Genomic DNA, 19,469 nt, shown 5'->3' with positions numbered 1-19,469 from the left:
CTGCCTGCCTCTTTTCATTATCTCTCCATCTGCCTCTCTTTGTCCCTCTCTCTGTCTCTCTTTCTGCCCCTCTCTGTCTCTCTTTCTGCCCCTCTCTGTCTCTCTCTCGCTATCTGCCCCTTTCTGTCTCTCTATTTCACTATCTGCCCCTCTCTGTGATTCTCTGTCTCTCTCTTGCTCGCTATCTGCCCCTCTGTGTCTCTCTCTCTATCTCACTATCTGCCTCTGTCTGTCTCTGTCTCTGTCTCTCTCTCTCTCTCTCTCTCTCTCTCGCATCTGCCCCTCTCTGTGTCTCCCTCTCTTTGTGTCTCTATCTCCCCCGCTCTTGCTACCTTTTTCTTACTGCCTGCCTCTCTCCCGACCAACCGGTTTCTCTGTGTTTACAAGCGGACTACATAACCCCCCCTCCGGACCCTCCAAGCATGCCTCTCTTCCCACATAGTCTCCAAGATACTGACTCATCCGTGTGTCGACACATAAACAAATCCCATTTACCCATAATCCATCCCCCATCCCTCCCTCCGTCGCTCTATACCCCCCCCTCCCTGCGCCTCTCATTCCGTTTTCCCCCCCCAACAAAGGTAAACGTTGTTACCTTGACGACGGTGGAGCGGTGGGAAGTAGGCCAACGTAAAGGACTGGGGGATTTGCTGCTGATGTGGGGTTAGCTAAATGGGTTCTAAAATTAGCTTTAGGGCTTTCACGGCAAGGCATCGCTATTTCCGTCGGGCTTACAAATATACCTCTCCCGCTGGGAGGGAGGAAGAACCAGGTCGTAGTTCAAGACCAGTGGATCCCTGGTGCTTCAGGAGTGGTGTGAGTGTGTGTGTGTGTGTGTCAGTGTGTGTGTCAGTGTGTGTAGAGCGATGTTTTTCGTTTTATCATCGTGGCTAATAAAATCATCTGGTGTTAAGATGGAGTGGGGAAGCTCTCCTTCCCTCGCCACCATCTCTTTCATCTCTCTGCCCACAGGCGAAAAAGGAAACACACACACACAGACACACAGACACACAGACACACAGACACACAGACACACGGAGACACACGGAGACAGACTGGCTCAGTCGAAACACTCACACAGACGGGCTCAGTCGAAACAGGCACAGGCAAACACGCACAGGCAAACACGCACACACAACGGCGCAGGCAAATCGCCCACGCACATGGTCAAACACACAAATCCTATTACAACCTCTGGACCATCAAAGCCTACAGAGTCCATGTGGTAGCTCTATCAAACCTCTGCTCACATAGTTTCTAATTAGCTGTATAATAGCAGTGTATGCATGTGCGCATGTTTGTCTGATAATGTTGTTGCCGCAGGTCGCTGGGTGCTTAATTACATCTGAGTCACGGTGTGGGGTGCCCTCATGTCTGTCTCACCGTCTGTCCGTGCCTCTTTTTTTCCAGATCTTCGAGAGCACCAGCGGAGGTCAGCCCTACTGCCTACCCCCTACCGAGGTGAGAACTGGCTCATTATTATTGATGCTGCAGCACTGTCGTTAACGTTCTAATGAATGAATGAGGAATGGACCCAATGCAAACCAGAGATGGTTTTTCTTCAGCAGATGCAGGAGCTTGCCTTCTCTCACTTGGACCTCTTTGGTCTTTCATGGGTTTTGATGTCAGAGCGTGTAATGACATTCTTCGCACGCACACGCGCGCACGCGCACGTGTGTGTGTGCGCCGCGTGTACGTTTTGCACACCAGACAGTGTGTCTGTATTACTCCAGCGGGATCAAAGCACATGTTCCTTTTATCTGTTTATCTGCAGGTGTCAGGAAAAGGGACAGACAGCGTGCCTAAAGTGATTTGTTTCACCTAGTCTGCTCCCAATGGTGTGCTGGAAACCAAGTTCCAATATACAATTTAAATGCAGCCTTCAATGACGTGTGTGTGTGTGTGTGTGTGTGTGTGTGTGTGTGTGTGTGTGTGTGTGTGTGTGTGTGTGTGTGTGTGTGTGTGTGTGTGTGTGTGTGTGTGTGTGTGTGTGTGTGTGTGTGTGTGTGTGTGTGTGTGTGTGCTTTTCGGCTTTGGGTTTTCCGTGTGAATTTGTGGAGCATGATGTTTTTCTGTCTGAGAGGGCAGACCTAACAAGTACACCAGTCTGTTACATGGATGTGTGTACACATTCTCTGGTCTCACAGAGAAGTCGTTGTCCCAGTCTTCCTCTAGCAACCGCCTAATTTCCATGTCCTACTAGAAGGCCATTTTGTTTTTGCTCTCGCGGTTTGCCACCCTTATAGTCGTGCACAGTAGACACTGCAGCAACAGGTACGACTTGGCTCTGCAATTTTGTTCTGTGTTCTGTTGAAGTCCATGTGGCCATATCCCCATCTGGTCTTGTCAAAACTAATGAGTTTGATCCGCTTAGTTTTTATTTTCGCTGTTTTGATACCCCAGCTCTACCCATTCGATAAGGGTATTTGGTTAACTGAGTCTCTGTGAGCTCCGCTCCCGCATGACTTTGCCGGATTAAAGCGGCGCAGATTGTGACGTAAACAAGCAGTAGCGCTGAGGATAATGATGTCACTCTTCTTTACACAGCTTAGTGTCCCTTTGAACACGTTGCTGTCTCCTCCAAATTTGACTTTGTTTTGGTGAGCCAGAATGTGTAGCCCGGGCCTGCGATCCCTGTTGATGTGCTCGGGATTAAGAGTCTTGAAGAGACTTGAAAGTAGTGGAGAGGAGAGAGATGGCTGAGAAACATAGGGTGAGACTGGGAGAGAGGGAGTGCTACTTGGGTTGTATCGATCCCTGTTCCTGCCTGGCGTCACGCTCCCTGTTGTTGCTGTGGTCCTCCTTTGGATGCCTCAAATCCCCATGACGACTCAATCAGCCAATCATCTTGCCCTTATGCCTCAAAGTGGAGTCAAGTGAAGGGCATGCACTTGTGTGTGAGAATCTATGTATGTACCAAGCAATGCAGAAGCAGACCCCTGCATGTCGGTGGCGTATGGGTGTCATTAATTAGCATGTATGCGTGCAGTGGAGGTATCCGTCCAGGGGATCTGTTCAGTCGGGCATTGGTTTAACCCACTGGGGTGAGGGAGTCATGGTCTTGCCGTCACCTTGCCTCGGTGATGAGTTCTGCATACTGTGTGCAGCGTCTGTAGGGGATTAGGAGCAGGGCTGAATCTTTTTACCACTGCGGCCTCGGGGTCCCCAGCTATAATCCTCTATGAATACAGTAATACCCGTTCACAACCCTTTTCACAGACCCCGGGCAAACCAGCAGCTCAATTAGTTTTGACGCCTCACTCATGCACCGAAATATATATACGGAAATTAAATCTTCAGACCATGGGAGTGAGGTTCAGACTTTTTCTGACGTTGTACGTGCAGTCCTTAAAATCCATGACTTGTGCAAGTTTGTTTTTGTGGAAAGTCGGGAATGGTGGGAATGTAACCAAGCCTGGGTTAGCCTATAGGCTTCAGGATCCCATGCATTGAAACTTGTTTGTTCTCTGTCTAGCGCAGGCTGCTGTAACTATGCTATCTATGCTCCACACTTCCTACAATCGTCCACTACCCATGAGCTCTGCTCTTTGTGACCACTATGACCCCAAACATGGTGGAGCCACCAATCCCCAAAAGGGTGTGTGTGTGTGTGTGTGTGTGTGTGTGTGTGTGTGTGTGTGTGTGTGTGTGTGTGTGTGTGTGTGTGTGTGTGTGTGTGTGTGTGTGTGTGTGTGTGTGTGTGTGTGTGTGTGTGTGTGTGTGTGTGTGTCTGTCACCCCATGCCTTAAAGAGGAAGTCAGTTGGTGTTTCGAGGAAATGAGGCGTGAATCTCCTTTTAACAGACTTAATAGCGGGAAATGAGTGAGCGAAAATGACCCATGACTATTATAGCCTTGCTTGTTTGTAAGGTCTGGGTCGCACAGTTGCTAAGGTCCTTCACCAGGCAACACTGTCTTATTTATTTTCTTCCGCCATGGTCACCAAATGTCTGCAACCTCACAGTCCATCTTTAGAATCTACCGGGCGGGGCCGCGCGTGTTTGTGATTATTTCCATACACTGACCAGAGAAAGACTAGACTCTTCCATACGCTCTTGCATATAACGTGCTGCTTCTTATTTTCCCCCTCGCCCAGTGGCTAGGTAAATCATACGCAAACGCGCCTAAATCACACACACACTCACTCACACACACACAGGCCGATTCCCCAGATGCCCCTGTGTCATGACACGGGCCGTCTTGGCAGCCCTCAGTGGAACAATGCTACAGGCTACCGTCGGACCGCCCATGGTCTTCCAGACCCTGAAAGAGAGCACAGTTAGTCAGCCACCGCGGGCCAATCGGGGATCGTGGTGGCTTCTACTTCTGTCCATCCGTGCCCTAAATGTGGAGAGATGACCTCATGATTCCACACTTGTGTCGGAGACTGGTTGGTTTTTTAAGCAGCACTCTTGTTTGTCCAAAAATAGCAAGGAAAGTTGGTTTTTTTTATAGAACATGGCTTGTTTTGGCCACCACTCGGATGTGTCGGTCAGCCAAGGGGAGTCGGAACATCAGGGTTGCCCTGTTGGTTGGTTTTTGCCTCGTCACCCCCGGGCCGAGGTGGAGCAGAACATTGGGTGGCTGTCCTCACCAGGAGGTGTGTCACGGAAGGTTGATGAAGTCCGCTGACGCTGTGTGTTTGTGGAGCCAGTGTTCCACGGCCTGAATCAAAGAGGGCTCAGTTTAACAGGTTAGGTAATTAATGGTTTCAGTTGGAGCAGGGGGGCCAATGAGGTAGTCATGTCTCTTAGAGAGTTCCTGTGCGTTTTTAAATTAGGTACCCCACCCTGTTTTTATAAACACATGGATCACACAGTGACTGAATCCATTGGACACTCACTCACTCACTCACTCACTCACTCACTCACTCACTCACTCACTCACTCACTCACTCACTCACTCACTCACTCACTCACTCACTCACTCACTCACTCACTCACTCACTCACTCACTCACTCACTCACTCACTCACTCACTCACTCACAGAGAGAGAGAGAGACAGAGAAAGAGAGACAGACACTGACTCGCACAAAGAGAGACAGACAGACAGACTCACTCACTCATCTGTTCAATTGCATGAGCGCAGCACCTTGGTGGCCTGGCCGCTAAGGCAGTCCTCCCCCTTGATCTCGTACCTCCTCTCAGTGTGATAGTGTGGTGCAGACGGTTCCCGTCCATAGAGCTAAATAGTGGACTGCTTCTTCGCACTGTGTGCGTGGGGTTTTCAGACCCCCTGGAGGCTGTGGTCCGGCGTCGGCGTCTCCGCTAGCCGCCAAATGCAAAATGGTGACTCTCTCTTCCGCAGAGTCACACAGTCGCAACCAGGAGACGGTTCTAAGTGGTCTGGCGGTGTAGGGGCTCCGGCGGTTAGCCACTGTTAACGGCCCTCCGTACCCCCGACCAAACCACACCGTTAATTGCCACAGAGAAATCTTTTCACTTCAAAGACTCCCACTGATTTATTTATTTTTCCTTTTCTGTGTGTGCTATTGCAGGGGCTCGGCAATTATGTTCCGTGGATCATCATCAAAGCACCCTACTAGCCGGTTCTTTATAAATACTCTTTGAGTACAATGGTGGTCTCCCCACTTTCTTTCCAGTCAACGGTGTGGTAGCCATTACTAGTTGATCTCGGATCCAGCAGTACCTAGATCTGAAGTTAAGTCTGAGTTGGGAGACTTGCCATTAGCTAATCTGTAACTGCAGCTGGTCAACTAAATGGCCCGAACCGAAAGCTGAAGTCTTGGGAGGCAGAATTGTGGCTCGTATCACAGATGCTGCCGTGCTCTTTTAACCCGCCAATGGATCCGCAATCAGATCTGCAGCGTACAGCATGATTATAGACTATTTATGTGGCGTCTGCGTTGTCAAATGATTTTGTGAAAGGCCGATTGTGTGACTTGTCCACGCTGTTTGCCTAAGCCACCGTATCTAGGCACTGCATTTAGACTAATGGACTTGCATTGATTTGTTTGCTCTCTCACCCTCACCCCCTCCCCCCCTTCTCTGTCCATCTGTCTCTCTGACCCTGTCTCCCTACGTATCTCTGTCTCTTCCTCTGTCTCTCTCTCTGCCTCTGCCTCTGTCTCTCTCTCTGTCTCTCTGCCTCTGTCTCTCTCTGTCTCTCTCTCTGTCTCTCTGCCTCTGCCTCTCTCTGTCTCTCTCTCTGTCTCTCTGCCTCTGTCTCTCTCTGTGTCTCTGTCTCTGTCTCTGTCTCTCTCTCTGTCTCTCTGCCTCTGTCTCTCTCTCTCTCTGTCTCTGTCTCTGTCTCTGTCTCTGTCTCTCTCTCTGTCTCTGCCTCTCTCTGTCTCTCTGCCTCTGCCTCTCTCTGTCTCTCTGCCTCTGCCTCTCTCTCTGTCTCTCTCCCTCTCTGTTATTTCCACGCTGCCCCCTCCCTCCTCCTGTGTCTCCCTCCTTCTCCCCCTGCTCCTGTTGCAGAGGCTGGACGTGCTGACCAACATCTACTCCCTGTCGCCCCCCGAGGGCGGCGTCTGGGAGAGCAGCAGTGGTGGCGCTGGCAGCGAGGCACTGGCTCATGTCCGCACGCCGGACGGTCTGACACTCCAGCTGCCCATCAGGGCTGACCTCACCGCCGCCCAGCTCCTGGCGTCGGCCTGCAAGGTATCAAACGCACCCCAGACCACCCGAAAGCACCTCCGGATGTACCTCAAAACTGCATGGTGGCGGTTTTCTCTGCGTTAGGTTGACTTTAACCACTAGAAAGGATGAGATATTTGTGTTGACTTATGCATAGCGGTGAACAACATACGACATTCTGACCAAAACAGTTTCTCTGCTATAAACAACCAACGTTTTTAGATATGTACTTTGCCTGCCTCTTCAAATGCAATATAGCACTCGAGGCAAACAGGAATTGATTTATTGGACATCATTTGGGTGTTTCACTCATAGCACAGGGCCATTTGTGTTTCACAAGCTAATCCACTGCGGCGCCGCCGCAAGGGTGATCTATGCACGCGCACGGGGGCCACTCGTCTTGATTAAACAGCGAGCCCAGCCCCGCCCTGACACCCGCCTGCGTCCAACAAAAGGACTGCAACAAAAAAATCACACAAAGCCAACCATATGTCCTCATCCCCTGACCTCATCCTTTACTAATTGTATGCACACACACAAACGCATACACGCACGGACGCGCACACACGTCTGGCCACTTGAGCGTTATAAATGGCTTCTTGTTACCTGGCGTGGAATCAATGAGCAATTCGGCCGCTTCTGCAGAATTGGGTCCGGGCCGCAGCTGTCGGGGCTCGGTGCCGGTGTGTGACGTACGAATGTGTGTCTGTGTGTGTGTGTGGTACGCTCACCGTGGGGCCTGTTTTGTGCTCCAGGTGAAGCAGCTGGACGCGGGCCTGCACGGCCTGCGACTACACAGCCCTACAGGACGGGCGGAGGAGGGCCGGCTGCTGGCCCCTGACGAGCTCCTCCAGGACACTGTGAGCAGGGGGCCCTGACTTGTATTTCTAGGGGGTATTTTCTGCTTGGTTATTCAGCAGACACTTGCTGTGAATTCAGATGCATGTCCCAAAGGAGCTGGTAGGGGGTGAGGTACCTGGGCTAGGCTGAGGTATCGAACCCAGTAACTTTTGGCTGGGAGTCAGATACCCAGAAAAATGCACTTTCCTGCCACCCCCCTACCCCATGATCAACTGCCACACACACACACACACACACACACACACACACACACACACACACACACACACACACACACACACACACACACACACACACACACACACACACACACACACACACACACACACACACACACACACACACATTAGTCTCCTCATTACTGTGCTTCATTACACACCGTTTTCCCTCCCGTGCTCTATCTTCCGCTCGCCCCGGTGGCTGGCTGCCCCGTGCTCAGATCTGTCAACTCAGCTGTGCTCCTCCTGTCTCCTTGCAGATGTGCGATCATCTGGAGGTGGTCCCCTTGAACGTGTTCAATCTGCACATGAGGAGACCCAGCGGCACGGGAGACTTTGGTGAGCTGTCTACCGCACAGACCAAACCGAGGGAGTGGGGGCGTGATCTGTTTGAGTCTGTACCTGCAGCAGTCGTCCACCGGCTGACTGTCTGTGTCTGCTTCCTGGCCACCAGGTTTCGCCGTGACGGGCCACATCGACGCGCAGAAGAACAGCAGGATCTTCGTGAACGAGGTGCTCCCTGACGGACTGGCCATCGACAAAGGTACCGTCCGATAATGATATGCCTCCATGACCGGCTCTTTGATTTCAAGCAACTTGCCTTGCTAAAGTGTGGGTGTGTGTGTGTGTGTGTGTGTGTGTGTGTGTGTGTGTGTGTGTGTGTGTGTGTGTGTGTGTGTGTGTGTGTGTGTGTGTGTGTGTGTGTGTGTGTGTGTGTGTGTGTGTGTGTGGGGGTGTGTGGCCTGCTCATATTTGTATCTTTGAAAGGGGAGACTAATTGGAATGACTTTATACATAAGTGCTTAACAGGCCTTCCCTGGGCATGTGTGTGGATGTAGATATGAACGTAAGATGAGTTTATCCACACTGTGAAATAATTAGCAGAGCGCAAGCGATGGTCACCGTCCAACACACACACACACACACACACACACACACACACACACACACACACACACACACACACACACACACTCTAAATGTGTTTAAAGGGTGCTCGGTAGGGCAGATATGATTAGGAATGACCTTGATGCTGAATTGAGGAGCGAGTCTCCTCTTGATGATGTTGTGTATATATCATATCCGTGTGTGTGTCTCCAGGTCTGCGGCCGGGCGATGAGATCCTGGTGCTGAACGGTCGCTGCGTGTCGGGTCTGGACCTGGTGCTGATCCAGACGCTGTTCGCAGAGCAGCAGCTCAGCCTGAGCCTGAGACGGGACGTCCTGCCCACACAGCCCCCCGCCCCCCCTCACGACGCCTCCTCGCCCCCGCGGCCCAAACTGGAGGTGCCGACCCCGCACCAGCACCAACGGGCCAAGTCCATCTCAGGTCTGTTGTGGGGATTCATCTCGATTTGCCCTGCACACACACACACAAACACACACGCGCACCCGCCCGCGCACACGCCCGCGCACACGCCCCCGCATGCATGCATGCAGCATCACGGAAAACCTGTTCACTGTTTTAAAACAATGACCTCAAAAACATCTCTTTTCATTAGACGAGGAGGAACATCACGCGTCCTCTGCTTTTGGATCAGGTCAAGTGTGACTTCTTCACTTCCTCTTGAAGGATAGTCACACAAACAACCCCTTATTAGCGGTTAAAAACAGCCCAGTCGAGGTGACATGTCACAGCTCTCTGTGTCACCGCTGCCCCTCGAGGCAGCATCAGATGGAGGGGGATAGAGAGACGCCAGCTCTGACCGGACGTGGCTCATTAGCGGTGCCAATTTGCAGTCCAGTGTTGGCTCGTTTCGGGGCTGTATTTGCCGGTTTGAGGTAAATAGCAAGGTCACCGTCGTAGCTAGATGGAACAATGGAGGAAGAGCACCGCGATGGCGACGTGGTTGAGGAGCCTCTTTGCACCTTTCAAGCCTGGCCGCCGGTCGTTGACGTCAGCCGGCCCCGGTTCTGAAGGTAGGCCGGTGCTCTGGCAAGTACCTTCAAATAAAAAGCGTCTCTGCAGAATATAAACAAACATATTCATAGTCTGATGCCAGGCGTTTGTTCAGAGAGTCAGTAAACATGACCGATTTCACTTCACGTCGTTAAGCTTCAGCTAGTAGATTTCCTGCATCTGTTTCCTCCTTCCGCAACACATGACATGGAAACAGTCCGATAATTCACGCATTCATTGCACGTGTCAAAGACGTCATTTTGCACAGCGATACGTTTTGTTGGGAGAACTAAAGTTTAAAGAAATCAATGACGATAACCCTAAAGGCCGCCTGAAGTTTCCCCCTCTTCCTCTAGAGGGAGCACTATCCCATGCGGGCTCTTCAGCAGGCAAGAAGGCATAATCAGTTTACCCTGAAACAGAACACGTGCAAATAACTTTAAAACTCTGCTGCAATAAGAAATAAGAAACATAAGAAATTTTGAATGGGATAATTTATTTATATTTATATATATCTACAGTCTATATCTTTATATCGTTACATTTGTATATCTATATCTATATTTATATAATAACATAATAAAACATATTTATTTTCAATATCCTTTCTACCCATTGTCATTCAGCCGTATCCATAATTCTGTTCATGTAATAATGTTTCACATCTCAGTAATCATCTTTCATCATTGTTTCATTAGTGCTCCTTGTTTTTCATCATCACAAACCCATTTTCAAGCCAAACCTCCCATTCAGTTGTTCAATAACTGTGATGTAAATTATTATTTATATTTAAAATGAGAGTAGTTGGAATTGCAGAGAAGGCAAGATGAAAGAAATGATAATAAACACAGAAGAAGCGCAAATTTTTGAGTTGCTACTCTGTGAAGCCAATAAGAAACGCTGATTATTGACAGGTGGAGACATGCTGACACACGCAAACACACGGCAGGGTCTGGATTCATATGCAGAAACCTTAATTCACACCGCCTCTTAATTCAAACCGCCTCTCTCTCTATCTCTCTACCACAGATGTGCTGAGTGATGGTGGTGAATCCCTGGGCCTGGAAAACGGACACAGGCCTGTTCAACACAGCAAGGTAAGGTGTTAAGGTGTGTATGTGTGTGTGTGTGTGTGTGTGTGTGTGTGTGTGTGTGTGTGTGTGGTGTGTGTGTGTGGTGTGTGTGTGGGGAAATTATCACTAACTACTTGGACATCGAGAGAGAGAGGGGTCCTCGATACATCACTGTGGGTCCTCGATACATCACTGTGTGTGCGTGTGCGTGCGTGCAGTGCAGCTGGGAAAGCTGTCATGTGCAGGCCTCTTTCAAGCTGCCCCTTCCTGGTAGCAGGTTTAAACAAACACAGACAGACAGACAGACAGTCATGCATAAACACACACAATGTCAGGTAAACAATGAAAATATCAGGAAGAGTTTATTAACGTTGGATGTCACGCATGTTGTTTTCTTTGTGTAGCCTTTGAATTGTTTGTTGCGTGTGTCTGTTAGTTTGTGGCTAGTGTGATGTCGCCTCAGTAATATGATTGTCATTGCAAGTTGAATCGCAGACATGAGGAAGAAATGTAAATAAAATAGCCTTACGAATCATTAGCTTGACAAACACACTAGTACTGTGTTTACGGCCCACTCCTGCTATTCTGGTATGGACAGTCACGGCTCCACTGAGCTGGACCACGTCCTGAGTTGGTCCGAATCACATCTGATCCAATGGCCTAAATCTAACCCTGCAAAAAAACACTTCACTTTATCTACACTAAAGGCCTGCCGTCCACCTTTGTGAAAGCGTGTGCGTTTAGTGTTAAACGAGTATTCCCCCTCCTGAGCAGTAAATAACAACGGGATAGAAGTCCTTAAAGCCGGAGGCTCGTGTCCCGCTGGGTTCATGAGCCTCGGTGTTATGCTAATGAACAAAATGCGCATGCAGTGCTTGAGGATGCTACATGCTATTGTGTGTGTGTGTGTGTGTGTGTGTGTGTGTGTGTGTGTGTGTGTGTGTGTGTGTGTGTGTGTGTGTGTGTGTGTGTGTGTGTGTGTGTGTGTGTGTGTGTGTGTGTGTGTGTGTGTGTGTGGGCTGCCCATGTTGTCCGTCACAGAGTGTATTAAAGTCTGGAGGTGGAGCCGCTGAGTGTTTGACCCGAGGGTCGCCCGGCAGGTGAATTAAGAAGGAATAAAGGAGCTTTACCTCTCCATCCTCGCTTTCTCTCTCTTCGCCTATGTCTTTCTATCTCTCTCTATCTATCGGCTCGGCCTCTCCTCCTCCCTCCCCCTCTCTCCCTCCTTTTGTCTGTTCAGCTCTGTGACTCAGTCCCCCTGTGCTGTGATCTGCACTGCAGCAGCAGCGTGGCTACTGCTGCTCCTCTCCCAGCCTCTCGTCTTCTACTAGGCTGTGTGTGTGTGTGTGTGTGTGTGTGTGTGTGTGTGTGTGTGTGTGTGTGTGTGTGTGTGTGTGTGTGTGTGTGTGTGTGTGTGTGTGTGTGTGTGTGTGTGTGTGTGTGTGCGTGTGTGTGTATTATGTGTGTGAGCGTGCGTGCGTGTGCAAGGTTGGAAAAAGGTGGGGTGTGTGTGTGTGTCTGTGCGGGTGAAACATGGCAAACACACATGCCGTTTCTTCCATGTGTGTTTGCTGATGAGAGAGAATGCGATGAAAGGTTTATGTGCCAATCGCTCCCATCACAGCCTGTAAAAGCACACGCATCATGCGTAATAAAGATGATAAAGCAGTAATGGGAGACATGGGTGTCCTGATGTAGACTGCTGATGTCACCGTGGAGGGAGGTAATGTGGTTTATCGTTGGAAAGTGAAAAATTCTCCGCTGCTGCTACTGCTGTTGTTGTTGTTGTCGCCGAGCGTAAAGCATGGTGCGCTTTGGCTCGAGAAAGGTGCAGCGACCGCAGACACACAGCCAATGGAGACGGATGGGGACAGAATGGCTGGTTTCAAGGCTGTTCACACAACCGCCGCCATAGCCTACTGCTGATTAATTGGTCCGGCGCATTCCAATTTGTGCTTATTACCAGAGGTGTGTGTGTGAGTGTTTGTGTGGCGCCTGTGGTAGAGAGATGAAAGAGGGGGGTGGAGCTGCTTACTAAGCAGAGTTAACAGCAGCCGTCACCAGTGGTCTATTGAATGAGACTGTATGAGTGTGCGGGTTGGCTTAATAATACGCATGTTGGCTGTACCGCAGCATGCTAATAGATTAACACTGTGTTATAATACCATTACGGGCTCAAAGAATCGATTCTGAGAAGGAGACCACTGCATCTGCCTAATTCCTCGAGTCAATGTCACTTTACATTGATTGGAGGTGCTAATGCTGTTTTGGTCAAGTAATAGGGAGAATGTGTTATTTATTGTTCTCTGAACAATGATAATCCTGCTGTTGGAATTGTTCACTGGCCGAATAATCTCTCAGACTTCCCAAAGGGACAGACTAGATTACGGTTTGTTATTGTTTGGAGAAGAGGTTGGCAGATCAATGACACACACACATGCACACACGCGTGCGTCGCACACACAAGCACAATCACCTGGACACGCGTAAACACGCACAATCACCTGGACACACATAAACACACAAGCGAGTGTACACACACATACAAACAGACAATCACCTGAACACACATACGCACACAATCACACTAGACCACCTCAAGTAGACAGATTGCATACACGGGCGCTGGGGGAAATCTGTCTTGGTCCGATCCCATCACCTGCCCCCCCCCTCCAACGGAGTGCCTCTGATGTGCACGTGCACAGGCACACACTTGCAGTGTGCGTGCCCTGCACAGATGGCCCATATCAGCACACTACCCTGGTTGTAGCCATAGCTGAATGGTGTCCATGTGAGAATGTTAATGGTCCTTTGGAGCATTACTGTGCAGTTTTTAATTTGCTGTCATTATTAGAACTGGCTCAAAATGACATCAGTGGGATTCCTGAGGGTTAATGGTTAATTGATCTCATTATGCCCCTGATTGCAAACTATTCCGGTCTTTTTAGCTGAGTGATGGAAACGGTTTAAAGAGCATGACCGTGACCGAGACCTTCTTCCTCTGTCCCTGTCAAGAACAGAAGAAGGACACTGACTTGTTCGAGTTGCTGGTGATGTGTTTGTCCTGTCGCGTGTCTCAGAGATGGGTACAGGCTCGCATGATACCTGTACAATACACTTCAATGGGTCTTCTGAATAACGCACAGTGCCGCTCCAAAACCTTGGTGTCTGAGGTGTGTCTAACACTTCTGGGACAGTGTGACGACGGGACAAGTTAAAATATTCAGTAGGGTCTTTTTTTTCTTTCTTTTTTTTACAACTTCAAAAGATCCATCAAATGTCCCTCGACATTGTGATTGACTGTCTTCTTTAAACCTCTCTTACTACCTCAATGCCGGGTTTATGTCAGGGTGACGTCCCTGAAGTTATGGACTCCTGTGACGTAAAACTGTCAATCTCTCCCTCCAGTTCACACATGCACTCTATCCTACTGTGTGTGTGTGTGTGTGTGTGTGTGTGTGTGTGTGTGTGTGTGTGTGTGTGTGTGTGTGTGTGTGTGTGTGTGTGTGTGTGTGTGTGTGTGTGTGTGTGTGTGTGTGTGTGTGTGTGTGTGTTTGTTTCATGACTAAGCCAGTCAGTCGCCATATGGCCCTAAGCAGACTAATCATCTGAGCTTAATGCTGTTAATGCTAGCGCTAGCCGGCCCCTGACTCAGTCCGTCTGGCTGTAAACAAGAGGGCCGGTGTACACCAGAGCAGAGGGATAATGCGCGGCCCCCGGGGACGCCCAGACACGGCATGATCCAAACCAGCACGCCATGGTGCACAGGAAGCCGCCCGAAGCCCCCTCCAAAACCCGCTCTGACGCCACGGGTGTAACCCGTCCGGATCCGAGCGGTGGCCAAGAGCCTCCGGGACCTCGCGTGTGCCTCGGCGCTGTGACAGAGCTCTTTACGCGGGGCCGGTCCCCAGTGCGGGCCCCCCGCTCCCTGGTAGCCGTGCGCTGGTCAGGGCGGCCCCCCGAAGGCGGCGGCGGCGGTGAGGCGGCCGGGGAGGGGGGTCTCTTCTTGGACCGGGCGCCGCTGGCCCAACGCAGGCTGCTGAAGGACAAGCTAGCCGGCATGGTGCAGGACATGGCCGCCTGCCTGACCTGCGGGACGCACGCCGGGGCAGGGGACGACCACAGGGTAACTATGGGCTCCAGGAGGAGGCTCTCTGGTCGTCGGATGGTGTCGACCTGCTTTCATTCTGTAAGATTGGTGTTGGGTCGGGAGTCCGATGGTTGAGACGGCCGTGTCATTTGAATCCCTACTTTGCGATGCATCTTTAAATTTGTCACCCCATCGCTGTTCTTTTATAAAGGAGCTTTATATGCTGCGTTGTTTGTGGCTGCATACATTTTGTGGTGTAGTGGTCCACTGGTGACCTGTAGTTGGATGTAATGTCTGAGCTTGAGGGCAACCCTTAGAAAAGGGGTTTTGCACTGTTATACCGCGATCTTTAGATATTAGTCATTCGAGACAATCTAATCTAAATTCAACGATTTCACTGCATCGCTTAGCTCCGTCTCTGGCATATTTATCCAGCACCCTGATGAAGTAGTCGTTTTGGACGATTGCCAGTGGAATTCATGCAGCAGTGCAGCCGTTGAGTATGCAAATAAGTTTTCAGGGCCATCCGTCCCCTGTACCAACATCGGTGTACCGGCCCTGGTTCAGAGTAGGGGCGTGTTACAGGGGGATGGATGGATGGGGAGTTGATCAGCAACACGCTGTAACCGGCATACTTTATTTCAATCCGGGACGTGGGTCCTGGCAGCCAGCGCGTTATTAGGGTCGATTACAGTGTTTAATCTGAGCAGTGGCTGATTAGAACAGCTCTGCAGAGTCGCTTTAAAACGCTCCCCACACACAGTGTGGCGAGGATCCAATATAAGCAGGGGGGATGGGGGGGGCCATGAAATACCTTGTCCCCCCCTGCGTCAACTGATATAAGCTGGCTGCTTAATCACCCCTGCTTTTTGTTTTGGTTTCGTATTACATGGAATGTATTTTGTGTCTGCACGAGATACGAGGCACGAGGTTCATGGGTTGTACCGGTGTAATAATGCACCATTATCATGCATATCATTTTGTCTTTTCAGTTAGCTGCGGGCATTCTCTCCTGGCCACGTGTGTGTGTGTGCTAGAATAAAATGGCCTGCATATTCTTTAGCTCTTTGTAGTGGCAATGACACAGTGTGTCGGTGTGGGGGTGGTGGGGTCTCTGAATATCCCAGGGGGACTCTATATCACGTTTTTTTTTTTTATGCTGCTTCATTATTTACACACATATACTTCCAAGACTCTCTGGGGTAATATTTGTTTATGATGAATTATAAACCAGGCTTGGGGAGGGTGTGGCCGCCTCCCACACCTCTGGTCCCCTCACCCCCCTGCCCCATTTTTCTTTCATCCTCTCCTCCGTCCCTCCCAAAGTGTGTATGTGTGTGTGTGTGTGTGTGTGTGTGTGTGTGTGTGTGTGTGTGATTTATCGGCATGCCTCTGGGTTTATTGAGCTTGAGAAGAGGATGGCAGTGCCTGGCACCACGGTAGCCTAACTGGCCGAATGAATCACTCGCCTACCTCACAGGCCTCCTGCTGTCTCTGTCTCTATATCCCTCTCCCTCTCTCTCGCTGTCTGTCTCTCCCTCTCTCCTTGTCTGTCTGTCTCTCCCCTTCTCCCTGTCTTTCTTTCCTCTCTCCCTGTCTGTCTTGTTCTCTCTATCCCTGTCTGTCTCTCATTCTCCTTGTCTGTCTCTCTTTATTCTTCTCTCTAGCTTTTGCTCTCTCTTTTTCTTGCTCTCTTCCTCTCTTGTTCGCTTTCTCTCTCTTGTTCCCTCTTTCTCTCTGGTGCTCTCTGCCTTTCTGTTTCTCTCTCTGACACATCGAGGCTCTCTCCCGTGTGAAGGATGCGTGAAGCCATCCCCGCATGGATGTGCCTGTGCTTCATATCCCCCCCCCCCCCCCCCCCCCCGACGCTCTCCCTCTCCTCCTCACCTGCACTTTTCCTTCATTTCATTCTCCGCGTCGCTCTCCCTGTTTGTTTAGTTCGTGTCGGCTTTCATTGCGGTTGTACAGTGGGAGGCGACAAGGCTTCCACTTTGATTGGATCAGCGTTTTGTCTGGGAAACCGCCGGTGATACAGTGAGAGAACAGACAGAATTTGTCGTTTTTTTTCCGCCTCTTTTTATCATAAAGCTCCCCCCCTCCCCCGCGCCAGACGTGTGATTTATTGCGCTGCGGTTGGAAGCAGAGATGCTCAGAGGAAACAAAACCCAAACTGAATTCAAAACACTACAACGGATGCTGTGTGTTGTTATCGTCCTCACAGCGGCCCCTGTGAGAGTCTGTGTGATCTGGTAAATGGCTTCATTATGCAGGTGAGGGGAGGTAATATAAGGGACTGCTGTGACATGTTGTGAACGCGGCACATTAGCGCGGAGCACATAATAAGCCTGAAGAGAGAGAGAGAGAGAGAGAGAGAGAGAGAGAGAGAGAGAGAGAGAGAGAGAGAGAGAGAGAGAGAGAGAGAGAGAGAGAGAGAGAGAGAGAGAGAGGAGAGAGAGAGAGAGAGAGAGAGAGAGAGAGAGAGAGAGAGAGAGAGAGAGAGAGAGAGAGAGAGAGAGAGAGAGAGAGAGAGAGAGAGAGAGAGAGAGAGAGAGAGAGAGAGAGAGAGAGAGAGGGCCGGCCTCCTGCTGCAAGTTAGCAGTGCTGGCATCAACGCACCGCCTCTTAATTCGACTGTCTTGTCTTTGCCAAGGCCTCTCTCTCTCATTCTCTCACACACACACACACACATGGATGCACACAAACACGCACGCCTGACCACACGCTCCCCCAGGCAGTGTAGTCCAATCAGGGACCGCCAGAGTGTATCCACCTGCTGCTTACCTGCTAAACCAAGGCCTGGTAATCTGTATTTAATCAGACTAATGCTATGAAAGTGACTGCGGACTCGACTCCCTACCCGGCCTCCTTTTTAGACATTGGATCAGATGTGGCTGCAGGGCATTTAGACAGTCCAGGACGCCGAGGTTGATTTCACCTTCTGAGCCTGAAGGTACTTTGATCGACTCCCAATGTCTGTAGCCTCCCAGAGTCACCCTTGAGCCAAGCTTTCGAACCACAACCTGCATCTTAAAAATTCACTAACTTTAGATGAAGGCGTCTAATCACTTGTTAGTAAAAAAATAATAGCCTTTTTTTTTTTTGCTACAAAAAAAACACAAACAAACACCTCCCAATGCATAACAACAAGAGCCTTATTTCTCTCACTTCGGTTCCTGAACAAGGCCGGGGACGTGAATTCCTGTTTGGTCATCAACAGCGCATCGACGGATCTTCACTTTACCGCAGTCAGCCATTCCTGGCTGTTTATCTGGAGCGAGGATGGGAATGGTGGTGGTGGTGGTGGTGGTGGTCGTGGTGGTGGGTGGGGTGTAGGTGGGTGCTGGTGGTAGTGAGGGCGTTGCATAAACAAGCCAGAACAGTCCACATTGTGCTGCTGCTATTCAGCACGGCCTGCCCCTACAGACCCCTGTGTGTTGTGGAAACGTACAGCAGGGCAACGGGGACGGATGAGAGAGGGAGAGGAGAGGCAGCAGGAGATGCAAGACAGGGAAGAAAGAAGAAGAAGAAGAAGAAGAGGAGGATTAGGCGAGGGGAACATGGATGGACGGCTTGGGAGATAGACCAAAGGAGACGAGCCGAGAGTAGAGGAAAAGAGGAGGAGAGTATATATTGTCCCCAATCCCCCCCCCCCCCCCCATCACCTCTTTCTTTCTCTGCGAGTGATTATTGATTCCCAATCACCAGCCAACTACTGAATCTTCTCTTTGCTGAAGGTGCTGTGGGGGTGGCGTGGGTTTCTCTGACACTGCGCTCTAAAGGGAGGGGGAGGGGGGGCACAGTCCATGCTGGGCTCTGTGTGAGATACACCAGGTGTGTGTGTGTGTGTGTGTGTGTGAGAGAGAGAGCAGAGGGGAAGTAGGGGGAGGACCGGCCATCAGGATGTGGTCCTCAGTGTGAGTGACGACCGGAGAGTGGACGGAGGAAGTAAACTAGCCAGGGGTGTGTGAGTGTGTGTGTGTGTGTGTGTTTGGTGTCATGCCCGCGGGGAGGGCGATCAGGGTGCGCAGGAAGGGCTGCTCCTTGGCGCGAAGGACGCGGCGCCACGCCACGGCCGCCTGGAGGCTCCTCTACCGGCTGCTCTTCATGGTAACCCATGGCGACCGCCATACCCTCTCTCCACTTTTAAACCCCCGCCGCGGCTTTTTTTGGTGATGATCAAAGTGTGTGTGTGTGTGTGTGTGTGTGTGTGTGTGTGTGTGTGTGTGTGTGTGTGTGTGTGTGTGTGTGTGTGTGTGTGTGTGTGTGTGTGTGTGTGTGTGTGTGTGTGTGTGTGGACTCACACTACAGAGGATTGAGGTATAAGTGCGTTTTGAATGGCACTCCATCTTTCTGTTGTGAGTATTGCCACTTATGACAGGGACTATATTATTGGGACTATATTCCATGGGGAGTTTTTGGGTGGAAGGCGGTAAATGGAGTACAGTTATTCGTACAGGGAGATGGAGAGCAGTTATGCAGATGATAGCCACTGTTGGTAATGGGGGGTATTAAAAGTGTATTCTGTGCGCTTTAAGAGAAACTAGCTATGTTGTTGACCGGCCAGCTAGGTCGACTGTAGCTCGGCAGAAAATGTGCTGTGTTCACGCTAAACACCAAACTTTGTAATGCAACTTTCTTTTTTCACTTTATCTTCCTCTCAACCAGAAGTGTACAAAATGTTGTTCTTTAAATGTCACACCTGTTAAATACTATTTGCAAGGTAATGACA

At 50.3% G+C, this 19,469-nt stretch overlaps 1 protein-coding gene across 4 annotated transcripts in view; it reads left to right on the top strand.

Moving 5' to 3' along the window:
• tiam2a (TIAM Rac1 associated GEF 2a) overlaps positions 1–19,469 on the top strand; it is a 93,302-nt gene that overhangs the window by 57,912 nt on the left and 15,921 nt on the right. For all 4 annotated transcript variants that reach the window (XM_056590280.1, XM_056590276.1, XM_056590279.1 and 1 more), the window contains exons 9-15: positions 1,411–1,461; positions 6,441–6,623; positions 7,355–7,459; positions 7,939–8,017; positions 8,133–8,222; positions 8,780–9,007; positions 10,607–10,674. In XM_056590280.1, coding sequence (XP_056446255.1) covers positions 1,411–1,461; positions 6,441–6,623; positions 7,355–7,459; positions 7,939–8,017; positions 8,133–8,222; positions 8,780–9,007; positions 10,607–10,674 — 804 coding nt within the window. The remainder of the gene's footprint in view (positions 1–1,410; positions 1,462–6,440; positions 6,624–7,354; positions 7,460–7,938; positions 8,018–8,132; positions 8,223–8,779; positions 9,008–10,606; positions 10,675–19,469) is intronic.

The sequence above is a fragment of the Gadus chalcogrammus genome, chromosome 5, assembly GCF_026213295.1.
Source record: "Gadus chalcogrammus isolate NIFS_2021 chromosome 5, NIFS_Gcha_1.0, whole genome shotgun sequence".
NCBI classification, from domain to species: Eukaryota; Metazoa; Chordata; class Actinopteri; order Gadiformes; family Gadidae; genus Gadus; species Gadus chalcogrammus.
The sequence above is the reverse complement of the archived record's forward strand: the minus strand, read 5'-3'. Positions and strand labels throughout refer to the sequence as shown.